General features: G+C 34.0%; 1 protein-coding gene and 1 long non-coding RNA gene across 2 annotated transcripts in view; one reads left to right on the forward strand and one right to left on the reverse strand.

Moving 5' to 3' along the window:
* Positions 1–7,920, forward strand: part of LOC136031125 (contactin-like) — a 37,974-nt gene extending 30,054 nt beyond the window's left edge. Inside the window, exons 7-9 of the mRNA XM_065710442.1 lie at positions 3,265–3,560; positions 4,252–4,365; positions 5,374–7,920. Coding sequence (XP_065566514.1) covers positions 3,265–3,560; positions 4,252–4,365; positions 5,374–5,548 — 585 coding nt within the window. The 3' untranslated portion in view covers positions 5,549–7,920. The remainder of the gene's footprint in view (positions 1–3,264; positions 3,561–4,251; positions 4,366–5,373) is intronic.
* Positions 7,921–8,779: 859 nt separating this feature from the next.
* LOC136031126 (uncharacterized) lies at positions 8,780–16,849 on the reverse strand. The gene is made up of 2 exons (XR_010618432.1): positions 16,684–16,849; positions 8,780–9,244 (listed from the first exon to the last, which is right to left on the reverse strand). It is a non-coding gene; the product is annotated as an uncharacterized LOC136031126 (long non-coding RNA).
* Positions 16,850–20,324: the final 3,475 nt, after the last annotated feature.

Below are 20,324 nucleotides of genomic sequence, written 5' to 3' on the forward strand. Positions count from 1 at the left end.
AGGATGGAATTTTCAGTAGGGACAGATTTGTTAGGGAGAGAGAGATATTACGCAGGAGGGACTTTCCGGGGAATAATTGTTGTGGGGGGAGGGGAGGGGAGTTTTCCATGGAGGAAAGAGGCAGGTTTCCCGGCACTATTTGACAACGATCAAAAATTACATAAAAAACGATTTTTTTTAAACTGAAACAAGGGAGAAATGTTGAGATTTAAGACAAAAAGACATAATACCGTATATGAGGGGAGATACCGTCTCTTCAATACCTCGCTCTGTACGCTAAAGTTTGACTTTTTGTCCCAATTCAGTAAGAACAACTCCTGAAAGATAAAGGCTATTTAATTAGAATAAGAAGTTTTTTTTTAAATACAAGAAAAAATGTATATGAGGGGCATCCCTCTCATATACGTAATAATTTCTGTTCGTTATCATTCGAAGTTGGAAAAAATTGTACAAAATACATCTTTATTACAATTCTTGGTAAGTATCTGTTATTTAGTAAACATGTGAATTTGGATCTGCAGGCACGGGTTGAAACAACTGAAATGTTAGATAGGATATATATAATCTTGGCTGTATATTTGCACATTAGGAGGGGGTTGGTTTAGGGGTTAAATGTAGCGGGGCTGCATGCAAAATGCAACCTAATCTAACCAAAATACCAACTAAATATTTACTAAAATATAGCTACAATGTAGTTTTCCACTAAGCCGAAGCTCATTTTTTTATTTATATAAAGGCTATTTAAATATCTAGTTGAAAGATAAAGGCTATTTAATTAGAATAAGAAGTTTTTTTTTAAACACAAGAAAAAACGTATATGAGGGGCATCCCTCTCATATACGAAATAATTTCTGTTCGTTTTAAGTTGCTGAACCTTACTTTCAGTTGAAAAAACTTGTTTTTATTTTTTTATTTTATCATTAAAAGGTTGAGCCAATTCTCAGGAGAAAACATTGACATGTTGCATAGCCAAAAGTAGCCAGTAGATTATCTTTCTTTATCCTGAGCCCGAGTAATTTCAAATCTAGATTTCTATTATATTCATTTATGTAATCGCAGTGTTTTTGTTTTTTTTTATTGCTTGATCTTATATTATTCGAAGTTGGAAAAAATTTTACAAAATACACCTTTATTACAATTCTTGGTAATTATCTGTTATTTAGTACACAGTTGAGAATTTGGATCTACAGGCACGGGTTGAAACAACTGAAATGTTAGATAGGATGTATATAATCTTGGCTGTATATTTGCACATTTGGAGGGGGGTTTAGGGGTTGAGTATAGCGGGGCTGAATGCAAAATGCAACCTAATCTAATCAAAATACAACTAAATATTTATTAAAATTAGCTACAATGTAGTTTTCCGCTAAGCCGAAGCTAATTGTCTGATTTTATAGATCCAAACGCTCGAGTGTGTACTGGCTAACAGATAAGTACCCAATTTTATGTTTAACTTTGACAAAGCCAAGAGTTAATGGTGAATAAAAACCGATCAGAAATATCGAAATTGTTATATCGAATATCGAAAGTAAAAATATCGATACATCATTTTAACAAATTATCGCCCAACGCTACATTCAGCACCAATATTCATTAGAAAAGATAGATTGTTTGATAAAAAACGTTTATTTTAAAGTTTATTTGAGACACTGTATAGCCGCATTCAGCCAACCAAATTTTTTTTGGACAATCGAAGTAGAATAAAAGCGCCAAATTTGCCCAAAAAGCTACCAAATACACAAATAGAACTTACGTTTGTTTTCTCTTTTAATACTTTCAATATCTTAAAAATCTTCAACTTCTTAGATAAAATACCCACAATCTAATTTTTTAAATGATTAGTTGAGAGCTAGCGTATACACTGAGCTTTTTTTAGGAGGGGGAGGGGTGTTAACTTCGAAAGAAAACGTGGTTTTTTCTTCAGTTTTTCTTGATTTTATGTTTTTTAATTGTTTCTTATTTTCATTGGTGTACCTAATTTTTTTCTTCATCAATAAGTATATTCCGGAAGGTAGCTAATTTGGAAGCTTGAAAGCTCCTCTTTACTAGGGAGTGAACGTGTCAGCTCGCGCATTGGGGCCCAAGGATTGAAGGTCCTCCGGCTATGGTTCCTGAAAGTTAATCTTTCCTTATTGTTAAGACACCAGAGAAAAACTCCAAAATTCATCTGGATTTCCATAATTTAACTACAAGAAAAACTTCAAAACTGTCTCAGCTCTTCTATGAAATTTGAACCTTATGTTTGTTCCCTCTTCCTACAGACGGGACGATATTAGAAAACAAGAAAAATCCTTACAAGCCACTGAATAAATCAATTCATTGTATTTGGGCTTGGACAACACATTGTTTAACAAACTTTTTCCTCTTTATTAGATAGTGAATGCAAAAATAAAAAGAAAGAGAGTTTTCCGTTCTTTTCAAAGTAGTGATCCCTAGCTTAGCTAAAATTTAATAGAAGTAGATGCTACATTGCTTGAAAGGTCTGTATTTGATTTCTTTCCAAGTCAATTGAGAATCAAATCTACTTGAACCATTTATATTACATGTGTTCCAGTGTGTTCCCTTGTGTTCCAGTCCCAGATCTACGTGTCTTGTTTCAAAAGCCTACGTTTTTGGCTTTTTATAAGGTCGTAGCTCAGTTTTAACAAAAGGCCGTAATTCTTCCAAGCTATTGACTAGTTTGCTTTACAGTACTGTTTTATTTTTTATTATTATTGTTTTTTTTGTTTTTTTTTGTTGTTGTTTTTTTTAGCCTAAACTGAAGGATTTAGTTTTAGTCAATCTTTGGCCTCAGGAGCTGCTTATCTCGGAAATTTACTTCTCTGGCCTTTTACTATCCGTCAAAATACCACAAAATTAAGACTAACAAAGCATGGAGAAAATGAAAAGATTTTAGGAGATGGGTTGGAAGCCCGGAGCCCGCTAAGTGTACTTAAGAAAAGCGAAATCCGCACCCTCGTGGAAGGGTGTGATTCTCTTAGTTTACATTGTCCTTACATCACTGGTAACAAGTTAAGTAATGTCTACGTTTAAAAGGGAAAAAGAATCATTTGATTATCATTTTCCAAATAGCTTACAAAATTGAGAAAAAGGTCGGTCTTGATAAACAATTTAAAAGAAATTTTCAAATAGTGTTCTCTGTTTATGTTTTTTTCGCTTTATTTCTTCTTCTATTTTCTGTCTTAGCGAAGAATTTGTAAGAATTTTGAGATAAAGAGAGGAAAATTTGGCATATTTGACGGTTTATCGTTTTTGTGTTTTCAGGTCAAGTACTGGCGCGAGTCGGACAACGAAGACAGCTCATTGTTTTACCTGAGTCGTAGAACTGATAGCTGGGCTCTCGTTGTTGGTCTTTTCCCAAACACTTATTATAGAGTCCGTGTCATGGCTTATAATTCAGCTGGTGAAGGCCCGCAGAGTGAACATTTCCGCGAGAGAACATTTAAAAAAGCCCCACTGCGCCCTCCAACCACAGTGAACGTAATCCCGGTTAATCCTTCAACTGTTGGTGTTACTTGGCGTTATGTTGCGCCTGGACCTGAAGAAGAACCTTTGCAAGGGTTAGTAATTTATATACTAATGTTGGCACGTTTTAAGGGATCTTTTCGAATCAGTTCCTCTTTTTCTATGTTTCTTTAAGGCTATTTTCTTAAAAATTGGTTCGGGCTAGGGTACAGAGGAATGCATTGAATACAAGCTACCAATATACGAGAGCTTAAACTTTTGCTTTTTTAGAGATGTATCTTAAAAAGACATTATGCATCGTGTAACTTTAAGGTGGAAGGAGGGCAACTCTATTTGAGTCTTCAGACAGAAAAAAATTGTGTAACTGCTAAATGTTGAAAACTTTTATGTGGTTCTAGGTCTATTTTAACTAATTGATAAGTTTGAATAATGATGGCTCTGAATGCTGGTTTCCAACAGTCATTTGTTACTAACAATTGCTGCCGACCATTTTGTTGCTCACGATCTGTAGAACATGTGTCTGTTTAAATCTAAAAATCGAACCCTAAAAAGTAGAAGTATTATACCACGGTTATTTCTTGAAAGGAGAAATTGATTTAAAAAATTTTCGACACTTGGAGATTTGTTTTCTTCTTTTTTTCTTGTCACTAAAGAACCGTCAACAGCGATTCTGTTTGTTGGTGAGTTTCTTGTTTCATCAACTATTTTCACTATAATGGTAGATATATGGTTTGATTTTAAAATTCCTCAAGTCTGAGTTAATTTTTAGCTGATTTTGATTTGCAGATACAAAGTGCGAGTTTGGGAAAGTGACCAGGACATGATTACTGCTAACGATACATTTGTCAAAATTGGAAATAAGCTTGAAGCCTATGTTACTGGATTAACTTATGGTAAAAGGTAAGTGACTCCATAATTTTTAGATTTCAGTTCTTAAAGCAAATTTTAAAAAATTGGCTTATTTAGAAAAAAAAGACCCATAATTTCGGCATAAAGTACGGCGATTAGGTGCCAAGCAAAACTATGAATGAAGTGATGTTGTCCCACTCCTGGTCCAAGGTCTATAAATTAAGGGATGAGACTGGCAACGTAGCGTTCGATCTGTCTTGTATATATCATGAAGATGCGACTTAAGTGACTTGGACATGTCCTCAGAATAGACGTTTGCTGTTTCCCTTGTAAAGTTCTGTGAATTGCCTGCTAGACAGTAAAAGCTTGCATAGGTTGACGCCCCAAATTAGACGTCGGGTGGCTGAACAGTGCGACGAATTAGTAGTATTTTTCCATTTATTGTGGTTGGTTCTGATCAGCAATAGAGGTTGGCTACCCACATAAGACCCTTCTGTGAATTACTAGCATGTTTGTAAAGAATATGATGTAATCACTAGTAATCATGAAGCAATGTTGACCGTAGATAGATCTTGTCATGTACCGGGCTAGCGATTCGTGCCGTCGGAATTATCTAATTGCCTAAAATAGCAAGTATTGAATAGTGTCTTGAATTTTGTTATAAATAATATTAGGATAAAAAGTAAAGTCTTTGTAGCTGAAGTATCGTAAGAAGTACATAATTATTATAGAATGGTTAATTGTAATTGGAAATCAGGGATTCCCTTTCGTAAGACCCGATTCTCAAATTGATTCCATCGTAAAGTTTTATTCACTAAATAAAGAAAATATCGTATCTTAGATTTTCGGTTATAATGCAATTAGGCTAATGCTGCTAAGCTGACCCACTCGTCCATTTTCCTGCGCTTTAAGCAAGATTTCTAAGTATAGAACAGTGAATGGAAATCAGTGATTTTGCTGCATAGTGACGTTTTTAATGCACCTCTCCGAGTCAGCGTGCGGATTTTTTTTTTTTTTTTCGTCAAACTTCGTCTTTCATAAAGTTGTGTTTATTTTTAGATACAATCTCCGTGTCTTGGCATATTCATATGGAGGTGATGGTAAAATGTCTTCCCCGACATGGAATTTCCGAATGGGAGAAGAACAAGACGCTAACACTGCTTCTACGAGCTCAATTCTTTTTGCCACTTTTTTTTCTTTTGTGTTTAGTTTATTAATTAGAGCGGCTACATAACGAGTACAAAGCAATGCAATCCCATTCCCGTTGTTTCCATCTCATTGATTTTATTCTTATGTAGTGCAATGCTTTTTTACAGTGACCCAATATTTTTAACATTCAGTTGATGCTGGAAAATTACCGTTTATTTTTCGCTCATTTGTATAATCTCTATTTTCATTTAAGCAATGTTGATACTTTAACATAGTAAAATAACCAACTATAATCCAAGCATGAGATCGTTGCATCGATTACGATCTATTATGTGCGAGTCTTTCAGTAAATAACTGACCTTGGAAAAAAATTCACTAGTAGGGATCAAATTTGTTTTCTAAATTAGAACCCTTTATTTGGATACACTTGAATTTTCTGATTTCTGAACCCTTCCTGAGCCAGCAACTCCGACATGCTTCTCTATTGGCTTCTGTTTACGAATGATTTGATTCTTTGAGCTAATTCCTTTTCTTGTGAGCCGTTATTTTTACAGCCTTAAAACCAAAATTATTGCAAGGGAGAAGATCAGGGCTAAAAAAGGGAACATTGTAAACCCCAAATTCACATCCTCATTGATAAATTATGGTATGGAGACGATAATCCATGCACTGTCTTGTTGGGAAATGACTTTTTCTGAATTGATGATGTCATTTTTTTCTGATGTCATTTATTTTTCTGAACTATGATGTCATTTATTGAAAGTTTGCAATTAATGAGCATTGATTTAAATATTGTTGGAATAATATCTTATTTATGTCCGATATTGATCTAACAACCCTTTAATCGTCGAATACAACCTTCGTGTATTTCAAGTTACATCACTTTAAAAAGACGTTTGCATAAACAACGGCTTTGTAGAAGTGTTTTCAACAGAGCCCCGCGCTTTTCAAAATGCTTGTTGATTCTTGTTTTTCAACGCAAGCAATTGCTGCAAGTAAATATCCCCCTACCAATAGCATGATAAGTGATACAAATATGAATTCAGCGAATATAGACTGAAGTGACAGCCTGCCACCCAAGCAGGCTAGTGATTACATAAGGCACAGAAAAATCAGTTGATACGAACGCATGTGACCTATGGATGAACTAGTCAAATCCCAATCAACAACATACAAAATGCTAAATAGAAAATTTTGAACGCATGAAGTTGCTATAGAAAAGAACTGATGTTGTTTCGGTGTGACGATATTTATAGAATTTTTTAAAACTAAAATAATAAGCTTTTGCTGAATATAGATTAATAAATAAAGGGGATATTTTTGTGGTCCTCCTGTTTTGTATTTTTTTATATTTTCTTACCTTTTTAGATGTCGGTGTTTAAATTAATTATCATTCGAGCACGTCTCATTACCCTGCAGATGAAAATAAAAAATTTCAAGTTGAAAATTTTAACACTTTCAGTAGAAATTGCTGTGCTATAAATAACAGTGATATTAATAAATAAAAGTATGCGGAAATAAAAATTACTCTTCACATCTAGAATAAAGGTCTCACATCGAAAACTGTTGTTATAAAATTGGGTATTGTAGAAAGATGAAAATATGTAAATGTTAAAGTAAACATACTTCTTTGGCCTACATATGTTTTGACATTTTGTTCCACAAATTTTTTACTGAAATTTGTGAAAGTATGTTTTCATCCTGTTCCTTTTTGGCTTAAAAGTGAAGTTTCTTCTTTTTTTAATGTAGTTGTTAATTGTAGCTACTTTATAGCTTTAGTAGCCATCCTTTTCTGAATCTCGTTTTGATGAACCAGCTAAAATTGCCTTCCTCTCCACTGAGACGCCATGTATTAATAATTTTCTGCACTATCGCCTCTTAAGAATGCATAGTTCCCCGCCCCCCTTAAAAGGAAGACCGGCCGATTTAATTAACTTTCTTAATACTAAAGAATGACTTCTACGGTATTTAACGCAAATGAAGGTATATCGGTCTATAAGTTTTAACATTTTTAGATACCATCCAATTGATTAGAAATCAAATGTAACCAGTGAATTGCTCCTTATTTCAGCCTATACACAATATGCCAGAGCCTTACTTTGGGGGAGGGGTGTCATTGCCTCCATGTTGTTGATCTGCGTTTCTTATTACGTTAGACATAATGTATGTCCATAGTTCTCTGTTCTTTTCAATTTTATTATCTTCTTATTGTACTTTCCACCCCATCTGTAGTTTGGAATGATTTTCTTGCATTAACTGATACTTTAATTTAAATACAACAGGTATAATATAGGTTTCTCTCGTGTTTTTACGGCTATATTTTTCTTAGAATTTCAAACATGTGACAACATTTTATTGAAGTATATCTTGCAATTTTTCCGTCCTTGACCTTATCCGTCCAATGTGATTAATCTTTTATTCATGTCATATGAAAATTAAAGTGCAAATTGTACTGTTCTTTGTCTTTCGTATAGGCTTATGTAAGAATAGGTAATCATTAGTAACGTCTCGTTAAAGCATTCAGGGCAGTGTTGCAATTTTGAGTGCTTAAGTGTTTTTTCAATAACTTTCTTTAGTTACTACTACTACTAACAACTCACCGCATATGTGTGATGCAGCATGAGATGAGCAGTCTAGATTCAGGACTTTTTTTTCCTGCTCCTATTACTTTATTTTGAATTCTTGATTTTTGAATTGCTGTAATTCCTTGTCAATACTACCAGTTTTTTTTCTCTTTGCTCAATTTAAAGTCTCTTCATGCTGATCTTTTCAAAGATATTTTATTATTAAAGCAAGTCCAATTTCTAACAATGATTTCTACTAAGCTTCAAACTTTTGGTTTTCTTTTTTGAGGTTTTCGAATCCTTGTAATTCCTGGTTGGGTTTAAAAAAGTTTTCTTTATAAAAGTTTTTGAACTGTTGTGATCTGTTGTTAAAATATATTCAAATATTCTTGTAATTACCAGTTTTTTGCTCTATGCAATTTAATGTCTTTCCATACTGAATCTTTTTTAAAATGTTTGATTATGGAAGCTTCCCTAGTAACTAACAATGACATGTACTAAGCTTGAAATTTTCGGTTTTCTTTTAAGGTTTTTGAATTGTTGTAATCCCTTGTTAAAGTATCAAATCATCATTTGTAATAATTGCAAGTCTGCTTTTTGCAGCGCCCATGCTTCATAGCCATATCTGACCACTGTCATCACAGTACCTTCCAATATTCTATACCTTCATGTATTTCCACTTAGACCAGTTTCGATACACTGATAAGAAGTTAGCAGGAATAAATAAACAAATCTAAAAAAAGAAGCTAAAATAACTTAAATTTTGTATTGAAAAATATATGAGGAGCACAATATAAATGTAAACTACTGCACATTCAAAAGAAACTGAGAGATACGCAATAAAATCATTAGTATACTACACAGCTCAGCAGGATTTCGATACGAAATACTTGGCAATGATAAAACACAGACACACAATTCCTGCAAAGTCAATAGAAATGAATATTCGTTTTTCTTTTTTGATAAGCCATCATTCTAAACAGATATTGAGAAGCATCTTATACAAAAATTATACCACTACTACTTTTTATTAGCTTCCTGAGCCAACTTTTCTGCTGCCTTTAGCTGTTTTAGTCTCATCATTTCTGCATCCCTGGCTTTTCTTTGTTCAAATGTAAGACCAACATTACTTTCTTTGTTAGATGAACCTTTTTTCTTCTTTTCTTCCAGTTGCTTTTTCAAATTTTTCTCTCTAGCAAGATCTCTCTGATTTCCACCTAAAAAAGAGATAGGGTAGAGTTTCCCTACTTGCAAATAAATTTGATCAGGAAGACTGTTTCTGAACTAACTTTGCTTAGTTGTGAAAAACTGTACTTATATTTTGCCTGAACATTAGCCCTTATAAAGGAGGAGGGTTATCCACCTGTAAGCTATTTTTAAAGATAATTCCCCATCTCCAAAATTTGATAAATTAGGACCTAAACATGCCTTTTCTTTTCTTTTTGCTTTTTATCTCATTCTGTAAAGAAATATCCGCTGCCCCTTTTGATGATTGGGCCTGTATTCACAAAGTAACAATAATAATTGAATAAGCAAGCTATCATAAATGGTCAATTCACAGGAAAATAAAATAATAAGAAGATCCAGACTATGAGGAGTTTTTAAGGACGATATATACTTGAATATTTAGCAAATGAGGCTAAGTTTGAAATAACAATACCCTTATATACAAAAAAAGATCATCCTTTTACTGGAAAGTAATCAACAAACCTCATCCTTGGAGAGAAATATCAGAGGAGAGTCCTTTAAAATATATATATATTTTATATTATATTTATATATTATTTTATATATATATATTTATATATATATATATATATATATATATATATATATATATATATATATATATATATATATATATATATATACAGGTGGGACACAACTACAATGGCGCGTAACGACTTCCGCGCGGGGGGCTTGGGGGGGGGGGGGGGTTGTGTGCGCGAAGCGCCACCCCAACAGCTAGTATATATATATATATATATATATATATATATATATATATATATATATATATATATATATATATATATAAAGGTTATGTGCCAATCTTGACCATATTTTAAAATGTTTAATGGATTCAGTTTCATCCTAATAAACAGATATTCGAGGTTGTGGTTTCTTCACACATTCCCCAAAACTTTTATTCTGTTAACAATGAAAAATAACGATGACAATCCACTACAGGCTTAAAAAAGGTAATTGATTGTAGATAGTTCTTAATGAGAAGTTAGCATCTTTATATATTGATTAGAAGGTTAATATAAGGGTAAACAGAGACTAGCTGGTCAGCCAATGATTCAATTAGTTCTGGCAATGAGTAAGAACTCGAAAGACTCCCAAACTGCTACCTACTGAAGACACTTTTTTTCTAGTCCACCTGCAAGCTATTATGTTTTCAGCAGCTTGTTCGTCATTGGTTTTTCTTGTGTTTTTTTTTAGTCCACTTTTTTTAGACATAAACCCCCAGTTTAGCATAAAACACAAACTGATTTTTTAAGCAGTTTAACAGTAACATAAATAACAGTAAGAGTGGGGCTCAAGAAAAATTATGGCAAATCTAACATACTAATGAGCAAAATCTAGTCGTTTTCAAATTTTACAAATTACCTAGAATTCAAAATATTTTCGTAAACATTGATTTCATTATATATATTTTTTTTAATTACAAAAGGTTTTTAACCACATCAATTTCCTTTAAAACGAACAACGAAACGATTCTATAATGTTCCAGTGCCAAGCTATTTAAGGAGAGAAAAAAAGATGCCATTTATGCAGATAATTGTGGATGCAGCCACTTTTTTTTTTATTTCAAGCCAGTATATCTCCCTTGTTTTTTAAACAGTTTGTGGTAACAAACTGTAGTAAGGACTGACCCGGCTCAATAGCAACCAAAACTCTAAAGAACAGAATTTTGATACCAATAGTTACATCAAAAGAGTCACATTTTAATGCTGATTTTAAATATATAAGTTTCATCAAGTTTAGTCTTACCCATCCAAAGTTAAGAGCCTGAGAAAATTTGCCTCATTTTACAAAATAGGGGAAAATACTCCTTAAATGTCATAAGAGTCTTGACCAAAATCACAGCATCATATTCAGCGTATCAGAGAACCCTACTGTTATAGTTTCACGCTCCTATCTCCAAAAATGTGGAATTTTATATTTTTTTACCAGAAGCCAGATCACGGATGCATGTTTATTTGTTGATGTTTTTTTCCAGGGGTGATCATATCGCCCCAGTGGTCCTAGAATGTTGCGAGAGGGCTCATTCTAATGGAAATTAAAAGTTAGAGTGCCCTTTTAAAGTAACCAAAAAATTTGGAGGGTACCTAGCCCCCTCCCACGCATATTTCTTCCCCAAAGTCACCAGATCAAAATTTTGAGATAGCTATTCTGTTCAGCTTAGTTGAAAACCAAATAACTATGTCTTCAGGGACAGCCTAATCCCCCACAGTCCCTGGGGGAGGGGCTTCAAGTTACAAACTTTGACTATTGTTTACATATAGTAATGGTTTTTAATAAGTGTACAGATGTTTTCAGGGGGACTTTTTCGCGCTGGGGTGGGAGTGGGTCGGGGGAGGGAGTTACGCGGGAGGATCTTTCCATGGAAGAATTTATCAAGAGGGAAGAGAATTTCCATGAAGGGGGCGCAGGATTTTCTAGCATTATTTAATAAAACAATGAGAAATAAGTAACTTTTTTTTATCTTGGAAGTAATGAGTAGCATTAAAACTTAAAACGAACATGAAAAATTACGTTTATAAGGGGGTTCATCTTCTACACAATACCTTGCTCTTTACGCTAAAGTATTTTTAGTAATTTCAACTATTTATTCTACAGTCTTTGTGATTAGGGGTCATTCTTACAGATTTGGGATAAAATCACAAGCTTTAGTGTAAAGAGCAAGGTATTGACAAGGGGGCCAACCCCCTCTTATCCATAGTAATAATACACAAATATAGAAGTTCATTGCATAAGTTAATTTGTAAGGTTAAAATTTATTACTAACAAATATGTTTGTACAAAAAATAAAAAATCTAGTTGCATTTTTAAGTAACCAAAAACTGGAGGGTAACTAGGCCTCCTCCCCCACCCCCCTTTTTTATCAAAACTATGAGAAAGCCATTAAGCAAAAAAAAAAATAATATGCAAATTTCGTTTTAATTATTCATGTGCAGTGAGCCAAAATCAAAACATGTATTAATTCAAAAACGTTCAGAAATTAAATAAAAAAAAACAAGTTTTTTTGACTGCAAGTAAGGAGCAACATTAAAACTTAAAACAAACAGAAATTACTCCATACATGGAAGAGATTGTCCCCTCTGCAACGCCTCGCTCTTTACGCTAAACTTTTATTGTTTTAAAAAGTAGAGTTGTGACAGAGTCAAACTTTAGTGTAAAGAGTGAGGCATTGCAGAGGGGAGAACCTCTTTCATATATGGAGTAATTTCTGTTTGTACAAAAAGGAAAGGAAAGGAACAAGCAAAAAGGAAGGAACAGCCCCTTTCATGTATGGAGTAATTTCTGTTCGTTTTAAGTTTTAATGCTGCTCCTTACTTGCAGTTAAAAAAACTTGTTTTTTTTTGTTTTTTTTTGTTTTTTTATTTAATCAAGCCAAGGGACAATAGGCTACCTATATAGGGGTTTTGGACAAGACTGTTCTAACAGTATAATTCGTCTTTTTATCTGGTTCTAGTTTTAAGAGTCATGGGCTATTTCATTTTTTACTATGAGGTGTAATCATTTCTTACTAGGCAGCTAGCTACTGCTGCAACCCGGATGTTCCCAAAATTATTCATGTGATGAAATGTGGGAAGTTACCTTCTGACCTAGCTACTAAAGTAAAAAAAAAGAAGGTACAGTACTTGGAAGTTTGGTTAGGATCATGATCCCAGCTACAGTACAGATAAAAGAAGCACAAAAATATGGCATTGAATTTTGCATGATTGGCATAGGCCAAGGTCTGGTGTTCTTTTTCAGCTTTTTATAAAGACAAAAAGGAATATACCAAGTGTCTGTGAACTTAAAGTTAATGAATATGAGCATGTTTTTACTGAGGTTCTTATAAATCTAAACTTAATGTGAAAAAACTTTAGAATGGGTGCAGTACTCTATTGGGTTTGGACCCAGTAATTTGAATTTGGGAACTAAAAAAATAAACTAGACCTTGTTTTGCACAAGTTTAGCATGCTTACTCTTTTCAAGAGTAACATTATTAGTGTAATCTGGCATTTGAAGTGTTGTAAAACTTCCATTTGGATGGTTCCACATCATACCACCTTCAAAACACAAGTGCAAAACATTTTTATTGTACATGTGCATTGATACAAGTAAAGTGTTCTAAGTGAGGTTCTAGAGTGTCAATCCCTGTCCCTAAATAGAAAAACCCCTCATTACTTAGTAACAAATAGAAATTAAAAAAAAAAGATCATTTCTTGTGGAGGTACAATAAATGGTATTATTAACTATGTTTGTTTTCATTTCAAAAACTTTGGGAGAAATTACCTGAATTCTCCTACAGAACTGCTTTCATTTGTCTTTCTTCCTCTTTGAATGCAGAATCTTATGTTTTCCTTGCTATTCAAGGAGGGGGACTGTAATTTCCCTTTACAAGGTTTTCAACCATGCTGATTCCAATGGTACAATTTTTATTTTTACCTGACACCATTTTCGAGGGGTTTCAGGCTTCTTTGTGAAGTCACCATAATTTTTTTTTTTTTTTATTGGCAACAGACTTTTACTTTTAAGACAAACCGAAATAATAGATACCATTCCTGAATCAGTGTCACATGGCCATTTTTTTAACAAGTAGTTTTTTCTAAGCATGCTTTTTAATTTTTGGTTACTATGGACTGTGGTTTGTTCTTTACTAGGTTGCACCTACTGCTGCAACCATGAAACAGCCTTTACCATTCCAAATGTATCTGTAGATAATTTCAAAGACCAGACCCAGGTGTGCAAAAAGTTTCATGCTGCTAACACTTTAGCAGCACAACTTGTATTATGACAGCTTTGCCATGAGCAAAAAGTCTTTTTATGTGTAAAATTTTATGAAAAGTAACAGATATAACTTAGTATAGTTTGCAGTTAGAAATATCAATAGTTTCCTGAATTACAATTAACTGTTTAATTCAGTGGCAAGCCATGTACTAGCCACAAATATCATACTTCACAATTTTATATGTACTATTTTATCAAAGGGTAACAACAGCTTAAATGTAAATTTTCATATAGCAACATAGAAACTCAATGAGTTTTGAACAACTTTAAAAAGTAGCAAAGTCAGAAGAGATACATCTCTTCTTGCAGAACAGAAGAGATACATACATCTTGTGAGAAGAGATAAATCACCTGGTAAAAAAAAAGAATATCAATAATGAAAACAGATCTTTTTTGTTTTGTAGTTGCTCTTTTTTAAAGTTTTGGTTCCTGTTGGGTCAAGTTACTTACAGTTCATTGCCATAAACTGTTTGATCAGTTTTCAAGCAAAGATATTACATAGCAGAATGACAATTAAAGACCAACCATTTGTAAAGAAAAGTCTGAAAATAATATAAAACTTTACAAGAAAATAATCTGGAAATAATAACCAAATTTTTATTTGTGACTTTAATATTTGGTTTTTTGTGGATCATGTTTTTGGGCCACTTCCCTTTTTATCAAGTATTTCCCAAATTTGAATAGAATCTATAGTGTAATTTCATCTCATTAACAGGGGCAGGGAGCAGAAATTTTTATGGTAAGAGGATTTTATTTAGGAAAAGTTTTGAATGGCAAATCCAATTCTACCACAATTTTGTTTAATTATATTGTTTTTTATCTCAGGATTAGCCTTCATACAGGGTAAATAATTGCTCAAGAATTAGAAGTTGTGACAGTAGGCCAAGGTGTTTAAATCAATTTCCAATGCCCTAATTTGAGCAGAATATCTATCTGGTAAAATTTCATTCACTTACTTAACAACTTTCCTAATCTGTAAAAAATATCCTAGTCAGCAGTTAAACCACTCAATCAAGCATGAACGCCTGCCAAAGTCAAAGTCGAGAGCTTTTAAATGTGTAGCTTATTAAGGGGGTATGGAGGAGGAACATACAGGCATTGTTCTTGAAAACATAAGGTTAAGGGTTTTGGACTACAATTATTACAATGACCAAATCATTTTATACTTCCAAGCTTTTCTACTTAAGAAGTGACATGACAACTGCCTCCTCCAGACCCATGTTTCTTCCCCAACCTCATTCCCCCCAGCAGAGATTTTGTTTCTGCACAAAAAAACTTTTCAAAACTAAGATAAGCTTGCAGAATTCAAGTATCCAGAGAAACAGGTCAGTTTTATTTAGTATATCTTTGTCTCTATGTTAATATATGGCTCATCTTTCAGTTTTTACTATCATTTTCACTTGATTTGGGAAAATTGACTCAAATTTTGCCCCCTCCCCCAGGATTTTGACAAAATTACACCACTTTACCGAGATATGAGAAATACCTTTTATGTGAGCTATTAAAAATCTGTATAGAAATCTGCAATACCAATATGCCCCATAACAATATGCTCATACCAATATGCATGATATAAGTATGTCTGATACCAATACAGTGTGCAGCCTTTTTCCCAGGTACTATGGAGGGCCATATCATCACCAAACCAAAGACTTTAACCTTTGAACTCTGTTGAAAAAAATTGCTATCTCAAAATTGTGATTGGATCACTTTGGGGGAGGGGGCCTTTTGGGAGGGGGTAGTTGTCCTCCAACCTTTTTGGTCACTTAATAAGGGCACTAGCAAATTTAATTTCCATTTGAATGATCTATTATACATCTCTCTATGATTTTCTGGTCAACCCCTAGCCCCACTGAAAAAAAAAACAGGAGGCAGATCAGTGCTACCCATGCAGAAAAGTGATTTTCCTTGCTGTTCAAGGATGGGGGCTGTATTTTCCCTTAACAAGGATTTCAACCATGCTAATTCCAATGGTACAATTTATATTTTGATCCGACGCCATTTTCAAGGGTTTCAGGCTTTTTGGTGAAGTCACCATAAATTTATTTTTGAAATGGACTTCTACTTTTAAGACAAACTAAAATAATAGTTACCCTTCCTGAATCAGTGTCATATGGCATGTTTTTTAACTTTTGGTTACTATGGACTGAAGTTTGCTTTTTACTAGGTTGCAGCTACTGCTGCAACCAGAAATGGATGCTCTTCTAGAATTAGCATTTCTAAGTGTAGAGCACTTGGAACAAAAGTAAACAATTACCAGCATTCTAAATATAAAAATAACCTTTATTTGCATCACAAATGAACTTTCCTACCCTTGTGATGTGCAAATAGCCTATATACACTGATTTGGATATATTTAGGTGTGGGGGTACAGTTCACTTGTGATGCAAATTAGTCATTAGTCAAAGTTTTTTTTCTAAACCTATCCACTTTCTAAGACAGCAAAAACACTCCATAGAGAATTTTACTAATTTTGAGCCCTTAAAGAGCCCAGAATAGCCTATGTAACTTTGCTTGTGATTTAAGGATAAACAAATTGCTAAAAAAGACAACTTCTTAAATTGGGCCAATTAGACTTTGCCCCTTGTTATGGAAATATAAAATAGAGGCTGGATTATAATAGGTTTTTGAAAACTAAAATAAAACTTACGGGCCATTTTGGCTAAGTAGCCTCAGCTGAATTTGAAGATAAGTCTAGCCAACTCTTCAGATGTTTCTAGATTGGTTGCTGGTGAGTAATTTTGTTAAACGAATGTTTCCAGTCTTATCATTTGAATACACACTTTTCGCCATCTAAAAGGGCCTTGTTACGAACTAGAATTGTAATTTCGGCAAAATAGAAGAAAGGTATGCAAAATCCCAGCAGAAAAAATAGTTATAGAATAAAAAAATAAAAAACAAGGTTTTTCAAACAAAATTAAGTATAGAATGAATACATGTCTTTAGCAGAGCAAAAAAAACTGAAATTATATTCTAAAAAAGAATTAAAATTAAAAAAAAGTAGACACACTTAATAAAAAACAAAGCACAAAAAAATTATAGAAAACAAAAAATATAGTTTATATTCAGCTTAAAATCATTACTAATATAATTACTATATACATGAACTAAAAAAACAGAAATGAAGAGTCATATTATAGTAAAAAGCAGATATTAGGTTAAATAAAAAATAAAGCCAATTTTGAAGTTATAGCGTACTAAAAATCAAACTAAAATTCACCTCAAACTCAAAACAAACGGAGAAAACTAGATACATAGACTAGAAAGAATTTCCCCATGTGCCCCAGTTATTGCGCGAGTGCTATTCAAGCTTTTTTGAAAGTAGTATGTATTTTAAGTAATTTCAAATTGAAAGTAAAATAAAAAATTGACAATTTGTCAAATTTCGATTTTTGTAGGTTTTTCAAACTCGATAGAACCCCCCTCACCCTTGGACACGGCATTAGTTTTATATCTGTTTGTTACAACTCAAGGATAAAATTCTCGGATATGAAAAGTTACAAATGAAATCAAAAGGTTTAGATTTATATAAGTACTGGGTTAAGCATTCAACGGGTAAAAAAAGAATTTTTATGCGTAAATAGTAATATCAACCTGAAAAAACATCTAATTAATTATGGTTGTTTTCTAGTGTTTTATGTGTCTAGTTGTTGTATAGTAATTGCTGTTTATCCCCTTTCAAAGAAATTGTGAAAACTTGTTATTAGTAAAAAAAAACTGTTTAATCATTATATTCAGCAAGTTCACTAGTTCTTAAACATGTGTACATAAAAGCTCTCACAAAATATCAACTTTCAGAATAATTTTCAGTAGAAAATCATCATTTTGAACTTAAAACATTTTCTAACATATTGACAAAGCACTCATCTTACTCGTTTTAAGACGTTAAGATTTTTAACTTCGCGTATGAGTAAAACAACTCAAATTGTAGTAAAGTCAATCATCTAAGAAAAAGTGGATTTTTCAGGGTTACATTTAATAAATTTGAACTATGAAGACGAAGCTCGTAAAATTCTTTATTGAAGGTTTAATTATGGACTGCTTCTGTGTTTACACGTTTGTATTTGCACATTGATGTTACATGTATATTTGGTTTATCTGCTGATGACGATTACTGTTGCATGGGATCGAACTATAGAGCTTTTTATGGCACTTGGTATTAACCAAGTGACATATAAAAATCGCCAATTCTGTCGGTCTGTCTGTCTGTCGGTCCCGGTTTTGCTACTTTAGGTACTTCCAGGTAAGCTAGGACGATGAAATTTGGCAAGCGTATCAGGGACCGGACCAGATTAAATCAGAAATAGTCGTTTTCCCGATTTGGCCATCTGGGGGGGGGGCCGGTTAATTCGCAAAAAATAGAAAAAATGAAGTATTTTTAACTTATGAGCGGGTAATTGGATCTTAATGAAATTTGATGTTTGGAATGATATTTTGTCTCAGAGCTCTTATTTCAAACTCCGACCGGATCTAATGACATTGGGGAGAGTTGGAGGGGGAAACCTAAAGTCCCGGTTTTGCTACTTTAGGCACTTCCAGGTAAGCTAGGACGATGAAATTTCGCAAGCGTATCAGGGGCCGGACCAGATTAAATTAGAAATAGTCGTTTTCCCGATTTGACAATCTGGGGGGGGGGAGTGGGGGGCCGGTTAATTCGGAAAAATAGAAAAAATGAAGTATTTTTAACTTATGAGTGGGTGATTGGATCTTAATGAAATTTGATGTTTGGAATGATATTGTGTCTCGGAGCTCTTATTTTAAATCCCGACCGGATCTGATGACTTTGGGGGGAGTTGGAGGGGGGGCGGGAACCTAAAATCTTGGAAAATACTTAGAGTGGAGGGATCGGGATGAAACTTGATGGGAAAAATAAGCCGAAGTCCCAGATACATAATTGACGTAATCGGAACTGATTCGCTCTCTTCGGGGTAGTTGAGGGGTGGGAGTAATTCTTAAAAATTAGAAAAAATGAGGTATTTTCAACTTACGAACGGGTAATGGGATCTCAATGACATTTGATGTTTAGAAGGATATCGTGTCTTAGAGCTCTTATTTTAAATCCCGACCGGATCTGGTGACGGGGGCGGGAGTTGGGAGGGAGAAACCTAAAACTTGGAAAACACTTAGAGTGGAGGGATCGGGATGAAACTCGGTGGGAAAAATAAGCACAAGTCCTAGATACATAATTGACATAACCGGAACGGATCTTCTCTGTTTTGGGGAGTGGGGGGGGGGCTAGGGTTAATTCTGAAACAATAGAAAAAATGAGGTATTTGTAACTTACGAAGGAGTGATCGGATCTCAATGAAATTTGGAACGATATCGTGTCTCAGAGCTCTTATTTTAAATCCCGACTGGATCTGGTGACATTGGGGGGAATTGAGGGGGGGGGCTAAAATCTTGGAAAACGCTTAGAGTGGAGGGATCGGGATGAAGCTTGGTGGGGAAAATAAGCACAAGTCCTAGATACGTGATTGACATAACCGCAACGGATCCGTTCTCTTTGGGGGAGTTGGGGAGGGTTAATTCTGCACAAATTAGAAAAATGTGGTATTTTTAACTTACGAAGGAGTGATCGGATCTTAATGAAATTTGAAGTTTGGAAGTATATTGTGTCTCAGAGCTGTTATGTTTAATCCTGACTGGATCCGGTGACATTGGGGGGAATTGAGGGGGGACCTAAAATTTTGAAAACGCTTAGTGTGGAGAGATCGGGATGAAACTTGGTGGGAAAAATAAGCACAAGTCCTAGATGCGTGATTGACATAACCGGGACGGATCCACTCTCTTTGGGGGAATGGGGGCGACGGTTAATTCTGAAAGATTAGAAAAATGAGGTATTTTTAACTTACGAGTTAAGAAGGAAACATGTTTGAGAAGGAAGCATGATAAGAATACAATATGCATAACAATTGTAGCAAACAGATTTTGCATGGAACTCCCTATATTTTACCCCCCCCCCCCCTTAATGTGTAAATATAGTCGAAATTATATATTTCTCCTCTATTCTCCCAATGCGTCTCTCTTATTTCATACCTTGTACTTATTAATTGAATTAACTGTTTAAAAGAAGAACCGGAAAACAAGTGATGGGCGACAGAAATCATTGGTTTTACATAATTTGGACTACATATTTGCTTTTTAGGGGAAGGTGGGTTGGCGGTAAAGTATAGGGGGGATCCATGCAAAAGGTGTTAGCTACAGCTATTGTGCGTATTATGAAATGTTTTCTTAACATGTTTCCTTCTCTAGGCTTATACCCCTAAGCTGTAACTATTGCTGACGAAATTG

This window comes from Artemia franciscana, chromosome 9 (assembly GCF_032884065.1).
Source record: "Artemia franciscana chromosome 9, ASM3288406v1, whole genome shotgun sequence".
Taxonomy (NCBI): Eukaryota; Metazoa; Arthropoda; class Branchiopoda; order Anostraca; family Artemiidae; genus Artemia; species Artemia franciscana.